We start from the raw sequence: 25,517 nt of genomic DNA on the forward strand, positions 1-25,517 counted from the left end.
TATAAGCTATAAAACAAGGTTTAACAAGAACAATTAACAGAAAATAAAGCAGAAATATTGTCCCCGCATACAAAATACAAAGTATATTAAATTCATTTTGAAAAATGTGTTCTACAAATGTAACGCAAATGCAAACGCTAGTGTTACGAATTTCGATTTTTATAGCTGGTATAAGAACAGATAATAACTGAAAGAACCACTGAGATGCAGCAATAATAGATGACCTGCTCTAGACTTTTGGCTCAGGGGACAGAAGGGATGCTGACAAACAAATAAGAATGTACTGTAGACCTGTTTAAATTTGCGTGCATTTTTATTTCGTGAAATTTATTGGAGTTCAACATCTACGAAACACTAATAGCCACAATATTGTACTTTAGAGAACTTTTGAGAACGTAGAACAACTTGCCGCAAATACGCTTGATTCCTGAAAACGTCAAAATTATGTACCCGCAAGAAAGCAATATAGGCATGTTATGATTTTACGTTGGCAGAGCGCTAAATCGGCTTCAAGATGTGCGAAGACTGACTTCCATGTCTGCTAGCAGTTAAAAGAGAATAAAAATTACACGAGGGTAATATTATTTAGAAGAATATATACAACAAGTGCGAACTCGAATAGTTTAGGAGAATGATTTATTGGATGATAAAATTGTACGTTCATCTTTTATTGAAAGTTTCTGTCATCTGTGTTTAACCATCCTTCGACTTTCCGTACCATAATGATTTTTCTTTTTAATTCTCGGTATCATTTAATTAAGACGATTTATTTTCCAGCGAGTTACTTTTTGTTGGGTTTTTTAAAGGTGCGATTAGCGTATTAGTATATTGGTCAATGGTTGATGCCATAGCTAGGTGTAGCCAAGTGAAACCAAGTGTAGTTAGGTGTGTTGAGTGTACGAACAATGCGCTACACTATTCATCTTCAGTCGGATTTCAAGTAGATAACTTGCAGATTATTTCAGCTCGATCAAGATTTTAAAGCCGTCTAGACTCAGACACTATTTCAGACTGATGGAATCCGTATAAATTTCAGGTCATTATCTCTTCTTTATTTTTTAAAGGAATCAAATTTGCGTCTCATGCCAATTCTGTTCTAAATCTGCAATGTATAAACTTAGTACCAGCTGCTTACCCGCCATGGAAATAAAAACTTTAGAATTCATTCATTTTATGCACTTTTCATCAGAATTAATGAAGGTGATCATTCATCTTTGCCACACATTTCAGAAAGACGTAGATCAATAGCTAATTTGCTTACACGTTATAAGTCAAAACGATGCTAAATTATTTGTCTGTTTTCAACAATGCTGAAAAAGTAAACCATTCCAGGAATTTCCTACGTGAATTTATTAATATCGAAACCTTTATTGAACTAAAATTGTTTAAGTTTCATATGCCATGGTTTTATCATTTTCTTACAAAATATAATATATTTATGCACATGCATATATTACCTAGAAATTTTATTAACTTTCACCTTGTAGACATTTAATGATTCACGATAATCGCTGAGCGTAGGATAATTCGATGAAATAAACAATGGTATGGAACCTTTCCCTTATTACACGGGTTATTTCCTGCACCTTTTTTTTAAGTTGAACCGACGAAGCCAAGTTATCTAAATCACATTATATTTGCAAATAAAAGACAATTGCTTAAAGGTGCAAGGACTGTGTATTGACACAGTGTTTGACTAGCATTAAGTTTTTGTCATCTGAAATGATGTTTACTAAAATATGAACTCTACGCATATTTCAATTACTAATTTAAAGAGAACTACCCTCGGGTTCGCCTGATATCATCCCTGTGAATGATACCAGAATTAGTCCATGCCCCGACACCTTGTGCACTTACTATATATGGCTTTCCGTCTTGATTTTTAGGGGTGGGGTACATCGCATAGCAATACCATTTATTTCACATTTAAAAATCAGATTTCAGTGTATTTTCAATACTTCAGAGTTAAAATTAGCTTGCTTCTTGATGTAAAATAAACTACTGCCTAGATCTTTGTATCGCAAAGAGCTTGACGCAAACGCCTTAAAAAAATCTCCCTGGATGGAGAAGAGATCAGGACCATTCGGAATCAATTCCTGTCATCGACAGTGATGGCACTACAATTCAAATTCCTGTCATCCACAGTGATGGCACTACAATACAAATTCCTGTCATCCACAGTGATGGCACTGCAATACAAATTCCTGTCATCCACAGTGATGGCACTACAATACAAATTCCTGTCATCCACAGTGATGGCACTACAATTCAAATTCCTGTCATCCACAGTGATGGCACTACAATACATTTACTTGAGAATTTATTATATTTGATAATTTAAGTTTTCCTTTCACATTGTAATACATAACATCTTGGTTGTGATAATCGTGTCAAGATGCACCGTCGATCCAGAAATCACAACCTGCATCACCAGCAGTCCATATTTTCCAAAATAGGTGTATCTCAAAGTCACCATCCGTCGACATTATCCATGGAACAAATGCAGTTCCTCCGCTTACGTTGTCGCACATTTAATTATTAAAGACATGTGAATGAAATAAAATAATATGTGATTATTTCCCCTTATTGGCCTCCAGCTGCACATCGTTGAGTTCATAGAGTACGCTTTTTCCTGCAAAGCAGTACAAGTCAATGACTCCATTGCAATTCGGTCCCTATTTTGAATAAACATGTCAATTTTGATGTCTGCTTTGAAAGCAACTCAAGGCTGAGATATAACATAATTAAATCTAACTTTAGACAACATGTAGACAGCAATGACTAGAGATGATAGAACGCTGATACATTCAACTCTTTTTTGTGGGCTGCTCCTAAGAAGTTTTAACTACCGAACAGCAAAGAAAAGCTAAAAATATCACCTTTTACCAGCACAAAAAAAATGTTGTTGTAGGGTTTAATGCTATTTTTCATCACAAGAGAGGCTATACATGGCGGCCAGTATAACTGGTGGAGCAAGAACCCTGGAAAACCCAGGGAATAACCACCGACCCACGAGAGTTATTGGCAAGCTTTCTCACATACCGACGTTAGCCGAGCCTGAGACTCGAACTCACGCAGACAGAGGTGAGATGACGGTAGTCCGATAGGTGAGCGTTTTAGACCACTCGGCCAATCGGGGCTCCGCAAAAAATGTATAATCAGGAACCATAACAAGCTTTGTCCAGTAATGTATCTCAATTAATGTCAGGGTCCTATTTTATGTATATACTAATTATGGAAAAAATTAAACGTATTATGACATGCATAACCTCAAGAGCAACATACATACATGCATACATACATACATACATACATACATACAGACAGACAGACAGACAGTCAGACATGCATACATATGCATACATACATAAATACATACAGACAGGCAGGCAGGCATATACATACATACATACATACATACATACATACATACAGACAGACAGACAGTCAAACAGACATGCGTACGTATACATGTACAAACAGACAGGCAGGCAGGCATATACATACATACATACATACATACATACATACATACATACATACATACATACAGACAGACAGACAGACATACGAACATGCATACATATACATAAATACATAAATACATACCTACAGATAGACAGACAGACAGACAGGCAGGAAGACAGGCAGGCATATACATACATACAAGCATAAATGCGTGTGTGCACGCACGCACGCACGCACGCACACACACACACACACACGCACACATACATACATACATACATACATACATACGTACACATGCGGCCTAAGACGCAAACTGTTTTTATAACAAAATTAATAATACATTATAAACCATTCAAATGCTACATAATTCATTTTGCAACAAAACTCAAAGCGGCATCACTTATACTCCAAGACAGGAAACATTGCTTCCAAGCCCCAGGGCGAACATATAAATTTCATTTGTACCACAGATGGTTTTGCAAATATCAAGGAAAAAGTGAGGCTTTATATATTGATTTTTTTAAATATCATTTTGGATCCAAGCAGCAAATTAAACAGCAGTAAAACATGAACAGTTTGGAGCTGGCTTGAGCTAATTCAGACCTGCACCTACTCACACAGACAAATTAGTAGTTAAATGTGTGATAGTTCACAATTCATTATTTATTAGTGAAATATAAATTCTTTGATGGTTACGCCATCCAAATATTGCCATCTATGAAAGTTATTCCTGAGCGTTTGAAAATTATCAGCCATATAAATACTCCAATTATCCTTTACAACAATAAAATTGCTTGCTGAAAATGTATGATATGTATTTCAGACGTACGAGTTCCCAGTATAACAAACAGTGCACCCTGTTTCAACTGTTGAAGGCAATATTTTAAACTTAGCTCAAAAGGTAATTGTGGCTGATAATGGCTGTGTCGGAGTTGAACACATTACTGTATAATTTCATTAATTAATTTCAGATTCAAAAATTCAATTAGAATATGCCGTTGCAGTTGAAAATACTTTTTCACCTAATGGCTTCGTGATGCAAACAGGTTGCATTATTTACAGACTGCTTTTGTGTGCTGAACAAAACATTTGTTATCCTGTATGTATTTTTGGCAGTAAGAATTCGTCTTAAAATCAAACATCGGAACATATGATACGATCAATAATAGTGGAATTGGAACTGCACACATATGAAAACAGTGATCGCAAAACAAATAAACAATCATTTATATTGAAAGTAATGGTTGCAAGAGATGGCCTCGTTTAATTTTGAGAATTTGTTATTTCCTGTTTCTTGCCATGTTGCCACCTCTGATCCAAAACGCACCAACATTAGTAATATGGTATAATCAGCCAAGAAAGAAATAATCTTCAGCTGTTTTTAAAACGCAGCGTATTTCACTGCCAATCATGCTAAGTAATGATGTTCCTTCCTTTGTTGGATAGCTCAAGGCTATGTTGGGCAATATTGTTAATGATTATTCCACCAATGATTATGTGTCCCATCACCATTACCACCAGCAAATGTTCCTCAGTCACTTCCAGTTAAACGTTTTACTAGATTTGCTATAAACATATCGACAGTTGATAAAGCCATGTCTATAGCTGGAAGAGTCGCAACAACAGTCACACTTTTCTCTTGAAACAATATTGTACGCATTTCACATAAAGGTAACTTTTCTCTAGCTTTTGATTTATGTTTTCGATTTTTGTATGGAAAGTTAAGCTGTTAAACGTCCAACGAAAGTTATGTTTTTACTTTCAGCATTTTGCAAATGTTCCTTCAATTTTCCCTTTTGGTTACATCTGTTATTATATTGTTCTGTTACTTTATTTCATCTGTCTCGTTGTCACACTTTTTAACGTCTGATTTCACATGTTCCATTCATCGATTCAGCAATGCACCATCGACATAAACTCTTATTTCTTTCATTCTGGCATAGTAAATAATGTACCAAAGTCGAAGATTTCCACATCAAAGCTGCGGCTTATCTGATTTCCAAACTGTTCATTTATGTTGATTATTTCCGTCTCTGTTTTCTCGGGATCTTATATTGTCTATCTGAGGTAACTATTAGTTCTTTTGAACCTTTACCTTGTGTTTCTTCTGTTAGGAGACACAAGACCTTCAAATGCAGGGTAAACAAATTCTGCCATGTGTCCTTGTGATTTCATTTCCTCAGCATGACATAGGCAAGAATGTGTTACATTTGCTGTTGAAAATCAACCAACCAACCAACCAACCAACCAACCAATCATCCTCGTGTTTCTTTTAGAACCCATTACTTGACGGAAAAGTCTTTATCGGCTATTGTACCTTGTTTTCTAAGTATTCGCCAGTTCATTGCTTATATATATTCCATATCCAGGTTTTATTTCTTTTTCAACTAACGATTTTCTAATGTGTTCACTTGTATTATTCTTACTTTGTGTCAATAATATCGACGTGTTATGTTCAATTATAAAAACATTTCTCATTAATTAATTTCGTTGTTCGTCTAATTTAAAACCATATATGTCTTCACTTGTTCTAATCTTATAAAAAATTCTGCTCGATTTTGTTTCTTCTGGTTGGGATACAAGGTTTGGTCCCAAAGCCTTATCAGCAACTTTTTTTTTTTTGTTTGATCAACGTTTTCATTGCTCGGTATTATACAATATTTCCATCTTTGATTTCACTTTGTGACACTTTAACTTAGCAATGCCTCCACCGTTTCCCATATTTAAACAGTTTCAGTTAATCAAACTCAACTTTAAAAAAGGATTGTTTCATGGAATAGAATTAAACCAGTAGCTTTATTTCCATTCAAATTGATATATTCATACCAGAATATACAATCTGCAGTATATCGGCCCTTTGAAAGATTACTTGTAGAACTAAAGTTGAGACGGAAACAATAAGCCAAACACAAACCAAGCAATCATATTGTATCCTTTTCGATATAAACTTAAAGTTAAAATATCCAAGAAAAAAACCAAAGAATAATCTAGGACTACAGAATCATGGAGAAAGTAACCTCACAAAATAATGATGCATCATCACACACACACACACACACACACACACACACACACACACACGCACAGAATAGGAAATAGTAGACACTTTCCTCTACCAAGCTGTATATGGGGTAAGGCAGTATGACGAAGATAAAGCCACATTCTTCATCAGATTCTCAAGGCTGTCAGACTTCGATCTTGTTTTACGGAAAGCAACAAAACACCCTTTTTAGTTAAAGAACTATTTTTTAAAAAAATGAAACATTTTGTATTGTCAATAATGCATCTCCCCAAGACAGGAAAATATCATATATGCACTGCAAATACTATGGGTAGTATGAAACCTTAACAAAATATGTCAGTGACAATACTTAAGTAAGGGCAGGATGCCACTTTTGTACACATATCGTTTGATGAAAATCTGAAAGGAGATGCTAATCACTAATTGGAATATGCTAATCACTAATTGGGAACATTTTCACAACGTATAAGTATTTGCCGCTGCCAGATTCGGTAAAACCCAACACAATAAATCAGTGTATCATCGATGATTGACTTAATAAATTATGTTCAAGCGTGGGTGATCCAGAATATATTGTTATAAAACCTATTCGGTTTGAATTATATGGTACAAAATTTGTAATGCCTCGACTTTCAGATACTGGCCGATCATTGCCCATTGTATAATTATAGACAGATCATTGTCTATTGTATGATTACTGACTGATCATTGCCCATTGTATAATTATAGACAGATCATTGTCTATTGTATAATTACTGACAGATCATTTTTCATTATATAATTACTGAAAGATCATTGTCCATTGTATACTTACTGACTGATCATTGCCCATTGTATAATTATAGACAGATCATTGTCCGTTGTAGAATTACTGACAGATCATTTTCCATTGTATAGTTACAAACTGATATTGTCCATTGTATAATTACTGACATATCATTTTCCATTGTATAATAATAATAGACATATCATTGCCCATTGTGTAATTATTGACTGATCATTGTCCGTTGTATAATTATAGACAGATCATTGTCCGTTGTAGAATTACTGACAGATCATTTTCCATTGTATAGTTACAGACTGATATTGTCCATTGTATAATTACTGACATATCATTTTCCATTGTATAATAATAATAGACAGATCATTGCCCATTGTGTAATTACTGACTGATCATTGTCCGTTGCATACTTACGGACAGATCGTTTTTCATTGTATCAGTTGTTCTTCTTCTTGACTTGAGATTTGCAATTGCACTGGCAAAAACTTTTGAAGTTATTGAAGGCAGAAACTAAAACACCAAGAAGGAAAGTGTTTTCATCAAGTGTAATACGACTACTTAATAGTCAATGGCTCGGTCTGTTTTCATCAAGTGTAATACGATTACTTAATATTCAATAATTCAAGTGCTTTTAATAAGTTTAATACGATTACTTAATATTCAATGGCTCAAGTGTTTTCATCAAGTGTAATACGATTACTTAATATTCAATGGCTCGAGTGTTTTCATCCAGTGTAATACGATTACTTAATATTCAATGGCTCAAGTGTTTCGTCAAATGTAATACGATTACCTTATATATTCAATGGCTCAAGTGTTTTCATAAAGTGTGATACTGTTACTTAGCATTCAATAGCTCGAGTGTTTTCATCAAGTGTAATACGATTACTTAATATTCAATGGCTCGAGTGTTTTCATCCAGTGTAATACGATTACTTAATATTCAATGGCTCAAGTGTTTCGTCAAATGTAATACGATTACCTTATATATTCAATGGCTCAAGTGTTTTCATAAAGTGTGATACTGTTACTTAGCATTCAATAGCTCGAGTGTTTTCATCAAGTGTAATACGATTACTTAATATTCAATGGCTCAAGTGTTTTCATCCAGTGTAATACGATTACTTAATATTCAATGGCTCAAGTGTTTTCATCAAGTTTAATACGATTACTTAATATTCAATGGCTCTGCCCGTTTTCATCAAGTGTAATACGATTACTTAATATTCAATAGCTCGAGTGTTTTCATCCAGTGTAATACGATTACTTAATATTCAATGGTTCAAGTGTTTTCATCCAGTGTAATACGATTACTTAATATTCAATGGCTCAAGTGTTTACGTCAAATGTAATACGATTACCTTATATATTCAATGGCTCAAGTGTTTTCATAAAGTGTGATACTGTTACTTAGCATTCAATTGCTCAAGTGTTTTCATCAAGTGTAATACGATTACTTAATATTCAATAGCTCGAGTGTTTTCATCCAGTGTAATACGATTACTTAATATTCAATGGCTCAAGTTTTTTCATCAAGTGTAATACGATTACTTTATATTCAATGGCTCGTGTGTTTTCATAAAGTGTAATACTATTACTTAGTATTCAATGGCTCGTGTGTTTTCATAAAGTGTAATACTATTACTTAGTATTCAATGGCTCAAGTGTTTTCAGCAAGTGTAATACGATTATTTAATATTCAATGGCTCAAGTGTTTTCATCAAGTGTAATACGATTACTTAATATTCAGTGGCCCATGTGTTTTCATCAAGTGTAGTTCAATTAGTTGCAATTCAGTGGCTCACGTGTTTTCATCAAGAGTAATACAATAACTTAATATTCAATTTTCTCGGTCCGTTTTCATCAAGTGTAATACTATTACTTAATATTCAATGGCTCGGTCCATTTTCATCATGTGTAACACGATTACTTTATATTCAATGGCTCAGATGTTTTCATCAAGTGTAATACGATTACTTAATATTCAGTGGCTCATACTCGTATGCAAGGTAATACATATTCTGAATGGTAATAACCCAAATTTGTAAGTTTGCTTGTCTGGTTATGCATGTACATTATTTAATTGCCAATTTTATGTAATTCAGGAACGGTGCTAAAACGAATGTTGCTTCCTTTTGGATACGATATTTTCTAGGTATTATTTTGACACATCTATAAATATTATATTTCCTTTTCGAAAAACGGTTAACGTAAAAGAAAATTCGTATTTCTTAATTACATCGAGGCAACAAATTAGATAAATAATGATCCTACTTAGTGACACTGACAGAAAATAATATCATTTTTTATGGTGATAGGACAATTGACCCCGGTCATCTAATCCAGTCAATTACTCACACACACCCGTCAAACACCTCCTGGTCAATTACCCAACCCCCGGGTCAATCACCATCTTGTCAATTACCCCCCCCCCGCCATGCTAACTACCCCCTGGACAACTACCCACTGGATATTGTTATTCCCCTGCATCAAAGAATCACATGCACTAAATAAATAAGTAGAACCAGAAGTGAGAACGGTGGGCCGTACACTATAAGAACAAGTAGATGTCTTCAGATGAGAAAGGTACTTTAATCAAAATTTTGTGTGTGTGTGTGTGTCTCTGTGTATGTCTGTGTGTGTATGTGTGTCTGTGTGTCTGTGTGTGTGTGTGTAATTTGGATTTTTAGCATAGCTTTAACAATTTTTCAGTCATATCGCTACGATGTCTGTAATGTGGCAGTTTATAGTGATGTCTAGCACTGGGCCATCATGCCGCAGATATGTAGCATGATGTCCCACCCAGTCACATTATCTGACACCAGGCCGACCAGTCCTAACACTAGCCTCTTAATGCTGGGCGCTAGCGAGGCAGCTGTTAGTACAATTTTTTAATTCTTTGGTATGACTTAGCCGGGGTTCGAATCCGCAACCTCATGCATCCAAGACAGATGCTCTAACCACTAAGCGACCGGTGCGGTCAACATGCATATGAAGATGTGTACCAAATATGACCAATTTTTAATTGATTAAGTATGATAACAATTGATAGTAAGTGCAGAGCAATGTTGGCTTTATAAATAGCTTTTGTTTCAAATATGAAACCATATTTCTGACATGAAGCTTGTTTTTATCTATTCACAACAACATATCTGGTGAACAAAACACATATCGCTTAGTGCACACAGGAAAAAATGCTGAGATGTGGAATTATGTGTTCTGAGAGCACCAGTTGCAACACCCTGACTATAAAGGCTTTCTATCATGGCACTTGGTACATGAAGAAAAAAGAGGTCTGGTGTGGTGGGATAGAGCAATATGTTCACCACGCACTTATACATCAAGAATGTTTCAACTGTATGAAGAGAGGTTGGGGAAGAAAAACTGCCTGTGTAAATAATGCAATACAGACAAGACTTTTGCAGATTTACATTGGGAATGAAGGGTTGAAAACTATTATTTTAAGTGAAAATGTCCCTCCCTGCTCCCTCAACAAAAGGGATGCAGAAAAATTCCAATACTGTTTGCCAAAAACTTTAATGTACCAATATGAGAAACATGCTGAACATAGAATAGGTGTCAAGGAGTTTAATTCTACGATAAGAAATAAGACAGATATAATTGATATTCAATGTGACTCGACATATAATAATGCAATTTACAGGTTGAGACAATGCAGCATGTGCAGTTTTGTGCACAGTCCTTGATTTTTACAATGTTCTCTGCTTTGATCTGCTGAGTGTGTCTGTAAAGTTAAATGATCAGTATTGATACATAAGTGATTGTGACATAAGTGGCTTACATATAAAATCTTCCTCCACCCCCTTTTGGGGAATTGTTGCATGTGTTAAATGGTATTTAACCATATAGGCCAATCTGTGGGCACCATCATATGTAATTCTGCCATCAAGCCATACTATGCTCCTTTCCCCATGGCCTGAGCTACATACTGCCACTGTCCAGTGTATAAAACCATCCCCATCTGTCTTTTGTATAGAATTTTTCTCTAAAATCACATGCAAACCATGAAAAAAAAGACTCTATTATGATTGTCATATGCAAAAACACCAAAATGATACTCTGGATGCACATGGTAACCATGGAAACAACAAGCTCCTATTATGGTATAGGTCGCATATAGGACACACTGTACTAATTCAGCTCCAATAATAAACATATGGAAACACCATCATATTCAAAATTCAATAACTTAAAATTTCTGGGTGCTGATGATGAGACTTATAATTCTCCATGTACATCTAACCTTGGTGCAAGCTTATGTGTGAAGAACACCATATGAGCCGCGGCATTTTGTTTACATACATGTGCATGAAACACATGTTATTGATTCTGCTACTTTCATTGAGTACTCCTGAGTCAAGCCTGTAAGAATGCTAAAATTGCATCAGTAGAAATTTGTCTATATTTTTTTAAATTACATATAGGATAATCTCTCAAAAGATATTTTTACTAAAATTTTAATTTTCATTATTAACCAATTATGGACCACCAGACCCGTAAATACTCTATTATTTCTTCACCCATTTCTAGACTGGTTCACAGTTCTTCCGTATAATTAGCACCGTGTGTCCTAATACCTGGACAGTTAGAGAGTTTTGAAATTTATACATATTATAAGGAAGCTAGCCAGGTCATTAAGGTCATACAAACTTTTGTTTGCAGGTAATACATTATATAGGAGCATATGCTTTTATTTGATTAAAGCAACAGAAACCACTTGTGATAACTCGTCCTCTTTCTTACATAAAGGCATAATCGTGTTATTAATACCACGTGCACCATTCTTACCTTTATCTTCACTTATTTATTAAGTTTATGCGCTTCATTTACAGAGGTGAATAACATTGTCATATGAGTAATTGTTTCGAGGGTAATTGACACCGGGAAGGGGGGTGGGGGGGTAATCAGGGGGTGGTTGACCTGGGGATAATTGACTTGATGGTAATTGACGGGAAGGAGGGGATATTTGACCGAGATGTAAATGCCTGGGGGTAATTGATCTAGAACCAGTTGTGATTCTCAAATATAACTTTTATCTGACATTAAAATGACGGATTTGAAAGGACCACATATGATTTGAATATGCGGTGTTAAACATTACGGAAAACTGAAGTTCGCACCAATTTGATAGAAACAAAATGTAAGAACTTATTGGACTATGTTGTCACCAGCTGTACACCCCTTGTATTCAGCAAGAATTGCAATAGGAAAATGTTATGTAAGAGTTACAATATAATTAGGATAGATCCTATAACCCTGCTTCTGATAAACGATTGTGACTCAAAGAGGCTAATATAATCAAGCTATTAACTGTTGGTAGGCATTATAAGATATCTCGGTTTGTCACGTGGTGAAGACATCCCTCTATACAACTTAACTGGGGTGGAGAATGTCGCCACGACCTTTGCGACTGACCATTGTTGCGCAAGATTGCGGCTTGAATCGGCACTGAAGAAAGCGGAGACTATCTTAAAAGAGATGAAGTAACTGGTAAAACCGGAAGAGGTTGTTTATTCTCAACTAAGCTGCGGCCTAGCCACGGGAAAAAGAAATTTGACATGTGCGTGAAAAACTAGGCAGACTACAGTTCAAAGAGACCCCAGTATCACATCAGGGATCAGTTAGGGAAATATGGGCTGGGCACATGTGCGAAGCAGACCCTTATTCTACAGGTCACTTTACGATCACTTCAGTACTCGCCAGGATTTTGACCAACGCAAAGGTCTAGTAATTTAGGAAGTGAATTCTAATAGGCGTACTCCGAATGTCCGGCATTCGTAAAAGGTAGAGCGGGAATTCAGACCTGGAAAGCTTCTTAAAGGTAAGAATTCTTCGCCCGAATTTGTTGAACATTACTAACTGAGAGCTGTAAGTTTACGTGTAGTATATAGAAATTTATTACTAGAATTATGTTGGTATGTAGAAATTACCTTTAAGTTAATCTCACCTACACCTACGTATTTGAGTTATTTACCTATCGTAACGTTCTGTAGAGAAATTAGTAGTGTACAAGATTTAATTACGTAGATTGTTAGCCTGTGATCGGAATTAATTGTATAACTTGCTGGTGTGCGTCGTATTGAATTCTTGCATTTATTAATGAGTATTGTTAGAACTTATACTTGTGGTAATTTTGAATTAGAATGCATAGTTATGAACATATCATGAAGTATTTGCATGTTTGTATTTGAACACTGTTTGTACCTCTTATGATTTGCAAGGTAAACAATGCGTCTGATTGTGTGATGTTGGTAGTTGCTATATCGAGCATTAGAAATGTGTTCTTATGTCACGAAGTTGTTTATGTATGTATGTATTACCGTTGTTGTATTATTGTCCTTATTCTATCTTACAAGCGTGTGTGGAACATTTTAGTGTGAGTGTATGCAAGACCTAATGATTTTAATTGCCTTTATGCTGATAAAAGGACGTGTGAGGGTGTGAGATTGTCTTAGTCGAAAGGGAGACTAGACTATATGTCCCTTATTCTTTACAGAGAAGCTTTCGGTGCTGTTTGGAGTTGTTCGGGTTGGACCGAGTGCCACCCAAAAGTGACGAAGTAGGGAGAAGTGGTTATATAGATCACGGGACCGGATAGAATAATGGAGGCAGAAGTTTGAAGGCAGACCAAAGAATGGAAGTGGAGGAAGTGGAATGGTGAACGACGTAGTCGAGGGACGGAAGGGGTACTGGAGTACCAGTGATATAAAAAGAAATAATAGAGATGAGTAAAGTAGCAGGGACAGGTGGAAACACTCTCACGTTGCACTTCAGATGATGGAATTGGCATATTAAATAGGTCGACCGAGTGGAAAAATTGTGGAAATTTACTTGTGTTATTTGAATAATGAGATCAGTTATTAAATTGCTATTCCTCACATTTTATTATTGTATATTATCCACATAGACCGTCGGCATTGCTGACTGATGGCTCGGAGCTTAATATCCATCTATTTCAAAATTTTCAATTGTACGTCCTCCTACGATATTAGCAAACAATACCATAGGAGACAACGTTACACTATGGTTAATTGTCCAAGAGTACAATTCTAGCAAATGGACCTGCGTACAAATTTTAGATTTTTGACGCCCTCCTACTCCAAAGATACAAAGCTGATGAAACATGTGCACTACGAAAAGTGTGACAGCGTTCTGCAATTATTCATGAAGAAAATTTCTAAATTCCTCAAAAATGTAGCACAACATCAAAGTATCTTTCTTTACTTAGTATTCAAGTAAGTTACTTAGTAATTTTAATTTGAAATGTTCAGTGTCATCTTCTTACATATTTGTAATCCTTCGCTGTTATCCCCAGTCCTCTGAAACGAGAATATCATTCTCAATTAATGGCAACCTGCTTTTGTATAATATAAAAAATCTATTAAATAAATCCATACACTCGTATGGGCAAACGTCTTTTCTTGAATGGTTTAGTTGCATATTTTCAAAACGTTTCAATGTTTCCGTGAAATTTACAATGAGATAATTTTGAAGCTATTCATATGATTGTTCCATATAACAAATTTATGAAGGAATCTGTCACTTTGAATAAACTTTCTTAATGGCCCTTTCATATTTAAAGACTTAAAAAATCTTTACAAAACGTGCGCGCGTGTGTTGACGTGTGTGATTTGGATTTTTAACGTAGCTTTAATATTTTTCAGTCATATCGCTACAATGTTTGCAGTATGGCAGTATATAGTGATTTCTAGCTCTGTGGGATCATTCCGCAGCCGTGTAGCATGATGCCCCACCCAGTCACATTATCCTGACACCAGGCCGATCAGTCTTAATACTAACCTGTTAATGCTGATCGCCTAGCGAGACAGCCGCTAACACCATTTGCGACTTCCCGCATCCGAAGTGGACGCTCTAACTACTTGAGTATCAACAGCGGTCCTTTACAAAACGAAAAATGTTTTTATATATTGGGTATTATTGTCACTTATTGATCCAGGTCGTTATACATCCAATAACTTGGCAAACAGATTAACTTCATGGTCCAACGAATAATAATCTAAATGTTATTATTATCTAAATTTCATTTGTAATGACAACAGTTATCTAGATATTGTTTCAACGCAATTACTTCATCGTACAAAATGCAAAACCATAAAAGTAAAACGTGAAACGTATTTTTTTCTCACTTTTCACGCAATTTAGTATCTCAGATGAGTTCAGCTGCCTTTATAATGCAGCTTGCAGATCTTGTAACCTTGCTAATGATCTCTACAATGAGTCGAAGAAACAGGAACTGAATTTATGAAAAGGACGTGTAGATCGCAAACTGCCCAACAAACGTCCATGTAGGTACTGTCACAAATAGATTTGACGTTGTACAAAGCAGTATATATATATATATATATATATATATATATATATATATATATATATATATATATATATATATATATATATATATAATGAAGAGATTAAAGTGACTATATAAAATAAATGCTAAAGTTCACGTTTTAAGAGACTCGTTTTTTATCACCTCTAAAAGATCTGTCATTTGTAAAATATTCCCTGTATACATTTAGTTAATTCAATACATGCTGTCACAGAAAAGCAATCATATACAATACAGCTGAATCCAGCTGGAGCCCGTTATAAATACAAACCTATTAAATCGATTTGACTCATAGCCATGTCAGATTTCATTTATTGCATATAAAGCTCAATGACTATCGTATTTAAATCATTCTTCGTTTAATGATTAGCCTGAAATTCAATCTCAAATGACAAGCTATCAGAACACATCATAGTTGTAAGCATTATATAGACGTCATTTTCGTGTTATACAAAAGCTGAGACGTATTTCAAAGGCAAAAGGATTGCCGTAAGAACAGTCGATATATTATTCCTTATTTCTATATTTTCGGTAGAATATTAAAGAAAATTAATAACATTTGTTTGTCTGATAACAAATATTGATTCGAGTGTTGAGAAATTCTGGATTTGTCAACATTGCACTTGAAAGCTGTTCACTTGACTGATTTGTCTTGAAGTGTCGACAGGCTATATTCAATCAAGCATATTTTATCACGAAAGCTTTGTCTTGAAATGTTAACAGACTATGATCACGCAGGCACATTTTATCATGATGGCCTTGTCTTGAAACGTTAACAGGCTATAATCACTCAAGCGCATTTTATCAAGATGGGTTTTATTACGACTCTAACGTCTTAAAATGAGTAATAGAAAATAGTGAATAGCAACAAGCGATGTAAAATTCAGCAAATGATATAATTCCCTAGAATACAAAGTGAAAATTATAAAAGAACTTGCGGTATTGCGAATTAAATCCCTAATAATCCTAGAATTACTAACACAAGTCCCAATGAATAAAGCTCTGAATAAACTTTAGTAGTATTCCAGAACATTTCCAACGCTGAAAGTGTGATGTGCCAGTAATGGCTTGGAGTCTCTAATGTACTAATGTACCAATGACCTGAATTGTAATGATGTGCCAACAGTCATTTGTTGAATCACAGTAATATAATCCAAGCTTTCCTTGTTTGATTTCCAAGAATATTGTAGAGAACTTTGTATCTCCAAAGGAGAATAAATCGAATTAAATAATTTCACCCAAATCAAATACTGGACACAACACCAATTATGCTTCGATATCTTACAGCACGAATGAGTAATTTATACGTAAACAATTTTTTTTTTAATTTTTTTTTTTTAAAACTATGACACAAAAGAAGAGCAAGGATGTAGGACACAAGTTCATTTCCAGAAAATTCCAAGCTATAACTGGACAATGTTTGTTACTACACTTATAATAAAGATCATGGTAAATACAAGGTCCTCACCTCATATCAAGATAAATATGTTTAATTCGATTGATAATTATCATAATATTAAATCCACACTCGACGGGGAAATATTGGCTATGTATTAGTTTGTTTACAGAATCAAAATATCAATAAATCTGGTGAGGTAGACAATGATCTTGATTTTAAACAAAGTCAGTTACAAAATACAATTTTTCATGACCGATAGCATACAATGAAACAAAACTAACAAACAATACAAATTAAATATGCATGACACTTTGTCTTTAACTTTAGCCACGCTTCATTCACTCAAGCGCATGTTATCACGATGGCTTTGTCTTGAACTGAACAGGCTATATTCATTCAAGCGTATTTTATCGCGATGACCTTGTCTTGAACTGTGGACAGGATATATTAACTCAAGCGCATTTTATCACGATGACTTTGACTTGAATTGTGAACAGCCTGTATTCAGTCAAGCGCATTTTATCACGACGGCTTTATCTATAACTCTAGATAGACTATATTCACTCAAGCACATTTTTTCACGACGTCTTTGTCTGTTACTGTGGACAGACTGTATTCAATCAAGCGCATCTCATCACGATGACTTTATCTATGGACAGACTGTATTTAATCGAGCGCACTTTAACACGACGGATTTGTCTACAACACTGGACAGACTATATTCACTCAAGCACATTTTATCACGAAGGCTTTGTCTATTACTGTGGACGGACTGTATTTAATCAAGCGCATCTTATCACGACGTTTTTGTCTATATCTCTAGACAGACTGTATTTAATCAAGCGCATCTTATCACGACGGCTTTGTGTATAATTGTGGACAGACTGTATTTATTCAAGCGCATCTTATCACAACGGCGTCTATAACGCTGGACAGACTATATTCACTCAAGCACATTTTATCACGACAGCTTTGTCTATTACTGTGGACAGACTATATTCACTCAAGTGCATTTTATCACAATGACTTTCAATTGAACTGTAGACAGACTGTATGCACTCGAGCGCATTTTATCACGACGGCTTTGTATATAACGCTGGACAGACTATATTCACCGAAGCCCATTTTATCACGACGGCTTTGTCTATAACTGTAAACATACTGTATTCAATCAAGCGCATTTTATCACGACGGCTTTGTCTCTAAAGCTGGACAGACTATATTCACCCAAGCACATTTTATCACGACGGGTTTGTCTTGAACTGTGGACATACTGTGTTAAATCAAGCGCATTTTATCACGAAGGCTTTGTCTATAATGCTGGACAGACTATATTTACCCAAGCACATTTTATCACGACGGCTTTGTCTTGAACTGTGGACAGTGTATTCAATCAAGCACATTTTATCACGACGACTTTGTCTATAGCTGTGGACAGACTGTATTCAATCAAGCGTATTTTATGAAGACGGCTTTGTCTATAACGCTGGACAGACTGTATTCACCGAAGCGCATTTTATCACACGGCTTTGTCTATAACTGTGGACAGACTATATTCACTCAAGCGCATTTTATCACGATGGCTTTGTCTATAACGCTGGACAGACTGTATACAATCAAGCGCATTTTATCACGATGGCTTTGTCTATAACGCTGGACAGACTGTATACAATCAAGCGCATTTTATCACGACGGCTTTGTCTATAACTGTGGACAGACTGTATTCAATCAAGGCCATTTTATCACGACGGCTTCTTCTTGAATTGTGGGCATGATATTTGATCTGACTGATCGCTTTGTAAATACGTTTCTTGCTGTCTAACAACCTATACGTTATGACATGCTGTTTCATTTTTGAACATCCCTTAACGATTATTTATAAAACTCTTCTTCTGATTCAATGTAATATAATTGTTATGTTCATAAACTGTTATTGTAAGATCCATTTTAGACTCGTAATATATTTTGTTGATTTAATTTTTTAATTGTTCTTTCAACGATTTTCAAATTTGTTTCATTTTTACTAATAATAATGCATAATCAGAATCATTAATAATTCTTTCCAACTAAATTCAACTATGGTTAACGGAAAATATAATGACATGTGTATAAATGGGAGGTACCAAATACTCCCACCCCCACTACCGGAATTCAGTAAACATATTACTATGTAATAATTTTTTTAAAATATGCATGGTAAGAAAGGATATGTGAATATATAGTCTTTCTATTATTCCAGGCCTTTGGATATTTCAATCATTTATGTAACATAATGGCAATTAAATTATCAAGCTGCCTATGCTCCGACAAGAGAAAAACGTTTCTACTGTCTTGATTTTTTCCGAGAGGCTTAGGGCGTTTAAGAAAAAAATCTGAAAGGTTCGGTTTGTTTTGCTGTATTAAAAATTGCCATAGTTAAACAATTCTTATTATTAAAATGTATTTTATTCTTATAATTCACTTCAAAAGATTTAAAACTGAATTGTTGTTGTTGTTGTTGGGTTTAACTCCATCTTGCAGCACACGATAGGCTATACATGGCGGCCAGTATTAATGGTGGAGGAAGAACCCGGGAAACCCCCGGAAAGAACCACCGACCCAAGAGAAGCTAGTGGCAAGCTTTCTTACATACCAACATTGGCCGAATCTAAGACTCAAACCCACGCAGAGGCGACACGGCAGTGATCCGTAACGGAGAGCGCTTTAGACCACTAGGCCACTCGGGGCCTCTCACTGAATTGTATAAAGATCAACTTATAAAAAAACAACAACAACAACAATAATAATGACACGTTTGATAGGGTTGGGGAGGGGTTCTCCCAATATGATATTTCAATTACCAAAGAAGTCTCACCCCGGGCTCGATTTTGTTGGGAGTGAAATTAGTGATAGAGAGAGGTAAGGCTCCGAGCCCACAGTCAGCAGTGCCGACAGTTAAATTATTGAGAACACAAAAGGCGAAATTGAAAATAATTACAAATTAATACAATTCATTATTCAAATGATAATAATTTCCCAATCACTCTTATTCCTCTCGACCAAGTGATAGCCTATTGCATCCTTGGATTTATAGTGTGAGATCGCTTCCCCAGCTGTCCTTGTTTTCTACTCATCATTATCTCTCCTATCCCGCCAATTTCTTCTGTCCTTCCGACTTCCCTCATAACCCCTTCTCCTAGACTGCTGCTACTCCAATTCCTCCTCCTCTACACCTTTTCCTCCTCCTCCTTGACTCTACTCTCCGACTAGCCTTCGATTCACAGTCGACTTTTCCACTAGTCTCTATTCCATCTCTCTCCTAGAGACTCGGGACTAAACCACACCGGAAGTCTGTCCCCTAAAAGCTTGCTGTGGAAACACAAGGACGTTAGCATATTTCGTTAGCCATCTCGTCTCACACTAAACCAACAACCAATCATCAGATAAATACTATTACATTTTTCGGTCACGCATTCGTGCAAATCGAAATACCCATACGTTCTTGTATGGCAAACAACGTCGTAATAAAAACACGGCATGAACTACTTATCATACAGACATCAATAAACTGCAACACATCAGTATATATATTCTTAATCTCATTATACTGAACAATGGCACAGCTATCGGAAGCATTTTTGTACATTACACTCCCACAAGTGTACACAAATATTGAAATATTCATATTAACTAGTTTTACACACTGCAACCATTTTCCAAAGTTACAATTCAATTCAACAATTGCAAAATCTAGAATATCACATAAATAAATGCACTACTTTACTACGAAGTAACCAAATAGCGAATTACAATACTAATTCGAACCACGAGCTAGCAATCTACAACAATCGAGCAAATAACTGACTAACCGTTACGAAGCTTTGTCTTTCCTTCGAATTTCTTAAGTTTTCCCGCCAATTAACGAATGGCTTTCCCGGAGTTATTGCTTTAACTTTGCAGTACGATGTTTCGCAATTACTGAAGTTTCTAGTCTAAATTACTCAATTAAATTCGGATTGAAATGATGACCACAACCTTTCTCAATTCCGACTGGATATCGATTCTACCCTGTTCTGTTCCACTTAGCAGACAATGCTCCGGCCGTCTGTCAACGTGGTGAGATTTACGACGCCAATAAGGGTCCTTTGTTCTTGAACAAAGCTTTCAACGTCAACATGTGATTTTTGACACCCAACAAAGCTGGCTGTCGTAACAATTACGAACAGGACAACTATAGCGTCGGGGTCTAACATATATACATGGCTTCTAACCAATTCCTTTGTTCTTGACTTACGTAATCGCGGGCAGGCAACGTGACAAACCAATGATAATAATAATAATAATAATAATAGTCCTCATATATTTGCAGTGTTCAGCAATACATATAGGCAGGTACAGTCAATCCAATTTCCAAAGCAACAATGTTTCACAACAATTACTGAAATGTCCCTCTTGGACATTACCCATTAAGCACACTAAGCACGTGCTTAGGGCACTAGCCCAACACGGGCACCAGAAAAAAATTCAAAATAATATTTGATGATAAAATGTAATGAATTATATATGACCATTTCGATCTGTATGTAAGAGTATTTTGATTTGGAATGATAGCAACACTGTTATTTTCCCACCGTTTTAGCTTTTAAAAGTTGTTTGTTTGAGTTTCATATTGTGTAAAGGGGGGAGGGCACCGTAATAATTTCAGCGCTTATGGCTATGAGGAAGGCCTTAATCCAGTACTGCACGAAAATCTCAGATTTAATAAAGATGAAAACAGCAATACGATTTATTGAACGCATTATCATATCTTTTTCAGAAAACAGTATGGCCGGTAGCGCAATGACTACTGGGTAAATGACATCATACAGTATTTATAGCTCGCTAAAAAAAACTATATAGCCTTGCTGCTGTGTATAACACATTAATACCGTTATGTTTGGAATGTTTAAATGGATGCTAATTTCCAGATACCCACAAATTACTCTTAGACTTTGCATTCTTACAATGACACAGTTATGCAAACATGTATGTTCAGCGGCAAGAGGTGATTAGCTGTGAATCAAGAAACTATCGAGCTTAAAGTTTATCACATCCTCTGGCTACTGGGCAAGGATATTTTCCGCTTCAAAGTGGACAAATTATAGCGCGAAAAAGGATTTGTACCATGTCTCATAATATTTAGAACGGATGCACGTCGAGAATGGATATTGCACGTTTAAGAAAGACATGACTGCTTTGTTTGTAAAATTGTTGCACGGATGCAAATAATCAAGGCAATACTATTTAGTATGTTTCTGTAATCAGATTAACAAGTAGCAAAACGTTGATGCTTATAGTTTCTATCATCAACCCTAAATTCGAATACTTACAGGACACAGCTACCTACATGCTAGCACCAGGCATTTATAGACAAATAATTAAATCAGGTTTTATGTACTTGTTAGTAAGCAGTATTTTTATCATTTCCCGTAGAGATAACATCTTGCTAAGGACATTCAGCGATAGGTTGATAGTGCGCATGTACAAATGGTATTAAATTGTGTTTCGATTTAAAATTCTTAACAATACTTCCGGATTAAAATTAAATTTCCCAAAGGGCGATAACTTGCTGCTTAATGAGAATAAGGAACAGTCGCTATGATTTATGGGTTTGACAATAACAATGACAGTATTTTTAGATTAGAATGTTTTGTGTGCAATGCTGCGTGGTTCTTTTTTAGTTAAGGTTTTCTTTAACCAAATTTATTAGTTCATGTCTGTTTCTGATGTATCATACAGATTGTACTGTCACTATAGCTAGAACATAAAATGCATACAGTACGGTGAGGTGGGTTCTTTCTACGAAAGTTTCTGATTTATTTGATCAATTTCTGTCGTTATAAATCAGTCTCATCCTCCCTTCAAAAGGAATTAGCCAAACATACACTGAATTGCGTCAATGTTTGCGTATGTGATTTAATTGGCGGTCAATTATCTATTTATTTTCATTGTGTCATAAAGTTTCATTTAATAAAAACTCAAAGTTTATGTATTTTATCTATCGATTATTTATGTGTGAATCATCTCTAGCATTATAAATGAAAATTACTATGTTATAAATGCTGCCATGCAATTCTGAATAGCCTAATCACCCTCTTTGAGAAACAAAATCAACATCAACAATTATTTTCCATTTTTTTTTATGTGAAATGACTTCTAAATTTTACCTACAAATAACACGCAAGTGACAATGCATAAACTTTCTTCTTTAGCTGGTAATAAAATGGCAAAACAATATACTTACCGATTTACATCCTGAATTTCTTCAAAATGTACTTTCTTAATTCTGCAAACCAGAATTACACGAATCATGTCATGGGTTCTCAAGCTTGATTACACATTTCAAAATTGTACTGTAATTTCGACTATATTCCAAGTGCAATTACATCCTGCTTGCTGCACTCAAAATGAAATAAACATTAAGTTACAGAGCGTCCTTTTGATAATTGCAATTGAAAGACTTCACATTGTTCCCACATTTTTATTTCAAAAATTCATGACAGAACAGATGTCAACACGCTTCTGACTCGCTGCTTCAATCCAATGTATTTCATGTAGAAATGTCAGAGCTAAATTCAGTTCATAATCACGAAATCTAGTAGAATCCACAATACTACCAAAATCTATTCAATCCAGATCAAATGGGAAATTGTTGTAATGCGTGTTCGTTCACAATATGACTCCAAATTTCAATTTTAAGTATACCAAAGCGCCATTTTCTTTCGAAAGTTATGTCTAACGCGCGACTACGTTCAAATTTATCTGGGCGGAGTTATGTGCGCATTAATGATGTTGCTGTTGTGTAATGATGAATTTGCGCTTGTGTATTTAGTTTGGAATACGGCATACATTCAGTTATTTTGTTTCTTGTAGTCTATTTTGTTTATATAATTAAGCCTCAAGTAGAATACGAAAATAACCATATAATAAAAAGGTTAATGCATTTGTATGGGAAAATACGATTTCGTTTTGTCGGATGGATATACTTCACTCCCAAGGTCGTGCAGTATTTCATCCGAAAAACTCGTTCATATTTTCCCATACAAATGCAGTAACCTATAAATAGCAGTACGTACCTTTCTAGCAGTATATACAATTACACCTGAATATGCCATTATATATATATATATATATATATATATATATATATATATATATATATATATATATATATATATATATATATATATATATATATATATATATATATATATATATATAATTAAAGCACAATATACCATAGCAGCAGTAGGGGTCAGTACTGTACACATTATAGCACTATATACCATTACAGCACAATATAATATTATGGCAGTCTTTACCATTGCAACACAATGTACCTATATGACAGTATATACCATTACAGCAGAATAAAACAATATAGCAATATGTACCAATACAGCACACATTATACCATTATATCAGTATATATCATTACAGCACAATAAACCATTATAACAGTGTATACCATTACAGCACAGTGTACCATTACAGCAGTATGTACCATCACATCACAATATACCATTATAGCAGTATGTACCATTACAGCACAATATACCAATATGACATTATATACCATTACAGCAGAATATACCATTACAGCACTATATACCATTAGATCAGTATGTAACATTACATCACAATGCACCATTACAGCAGCATGTACCACTACAGCACATTATTCACTTACAGCAGTATATATCGTTATAGCAGTACGTACCATTACAGCACAACATACCATTTCAGAAAGAGTACATGTAACACCTTTTTTAATTCAGGCTATTTTCCTACTGTACTAAGGTGTATTTTATATTGTCCAAAATAAGACATACAAACAAACTATGGAAATAAAAGTGCTTTGATGTAAAATTTGATAAATACATAAAAACAAGAATTGCATGGCGAAGCGATTGAACATGGGAGTCCATGTCCTATTCAAACAGAGAGGTGTATTGTGTATTGATAGTACCTTGGAAAGGACGGGTATTAATACTCCGTAGTATAATGGCTAATCAGATTTAGCTTTTCATAACAGTTTGTTCGTCATATTTTTCAGATCCTTACTTATGGTGGAGTTCATACGAGAACGCTTCTCCTCCATGACTGCAAGGTCTGTGAGAGCTTGCGCCCAGGTCAGCACCGCTTGTGGAAAGAGTACCCTCTCCGACTGCCCTCAACTTGCCCTTCCAGACTACACCTCTGTAAGGTGCTAGATGTCAAGTACTGTGTTGCTGTACGTAGAATTCGACTGTAAATTTTCTGATATATTGATTTTAATTTTCTTGACATAAGCTTATATATTACTTTTAATTTTGTTTCGTTTGGTTAGATGCCTTATGTCACATCGATTCAGTGATGGTAGGTTAAATGTTAAAGACGACTTGAGATAGGTAAGAACATATCTTCCAAACGAATTAGCAGATTCGGTCTAAATATATGTATAGGGAGAAAGACA

General features: G+C 35.2%; 1 protein-coding gene across 1 annotated transcript in view; it reads left to right on the forward strand.

The window, feature by feature from the left end:
• Positions 1 to 25,517, forward strand: part of LOC149800589 (arrestin domain-containing protein 17-like) — a 112,879-nt gene that overhangs the window by 70,802 nt on the left and 16,560 nt on the right. Inside the window, 1 exon segment of the mRNA XM_089954547.1 lies at positions 25,119 to 25,295. Coding sequence (XP_089810673.1) covers positions 25,119 to 25,295 — 177 coding nt within the window.

The sequence above is a fragment of the Sinohyriopsis cumingii genome, chromosome 4 (assembly GCF_028554795.1).
Source record: "Sinohyriopsis cumingii isolate HCF-2022 chromosome 4, ASM2855479v2, whole genome shotgun sequence".
Classification (NCBI taxonomy): domain Eukaryota; kingdom Metazoa; phylum Mollusca; class Bivalvia; order Unionida; family Unionidae; genus Sinohyriopsis; species Sinohyriopsis cumingii.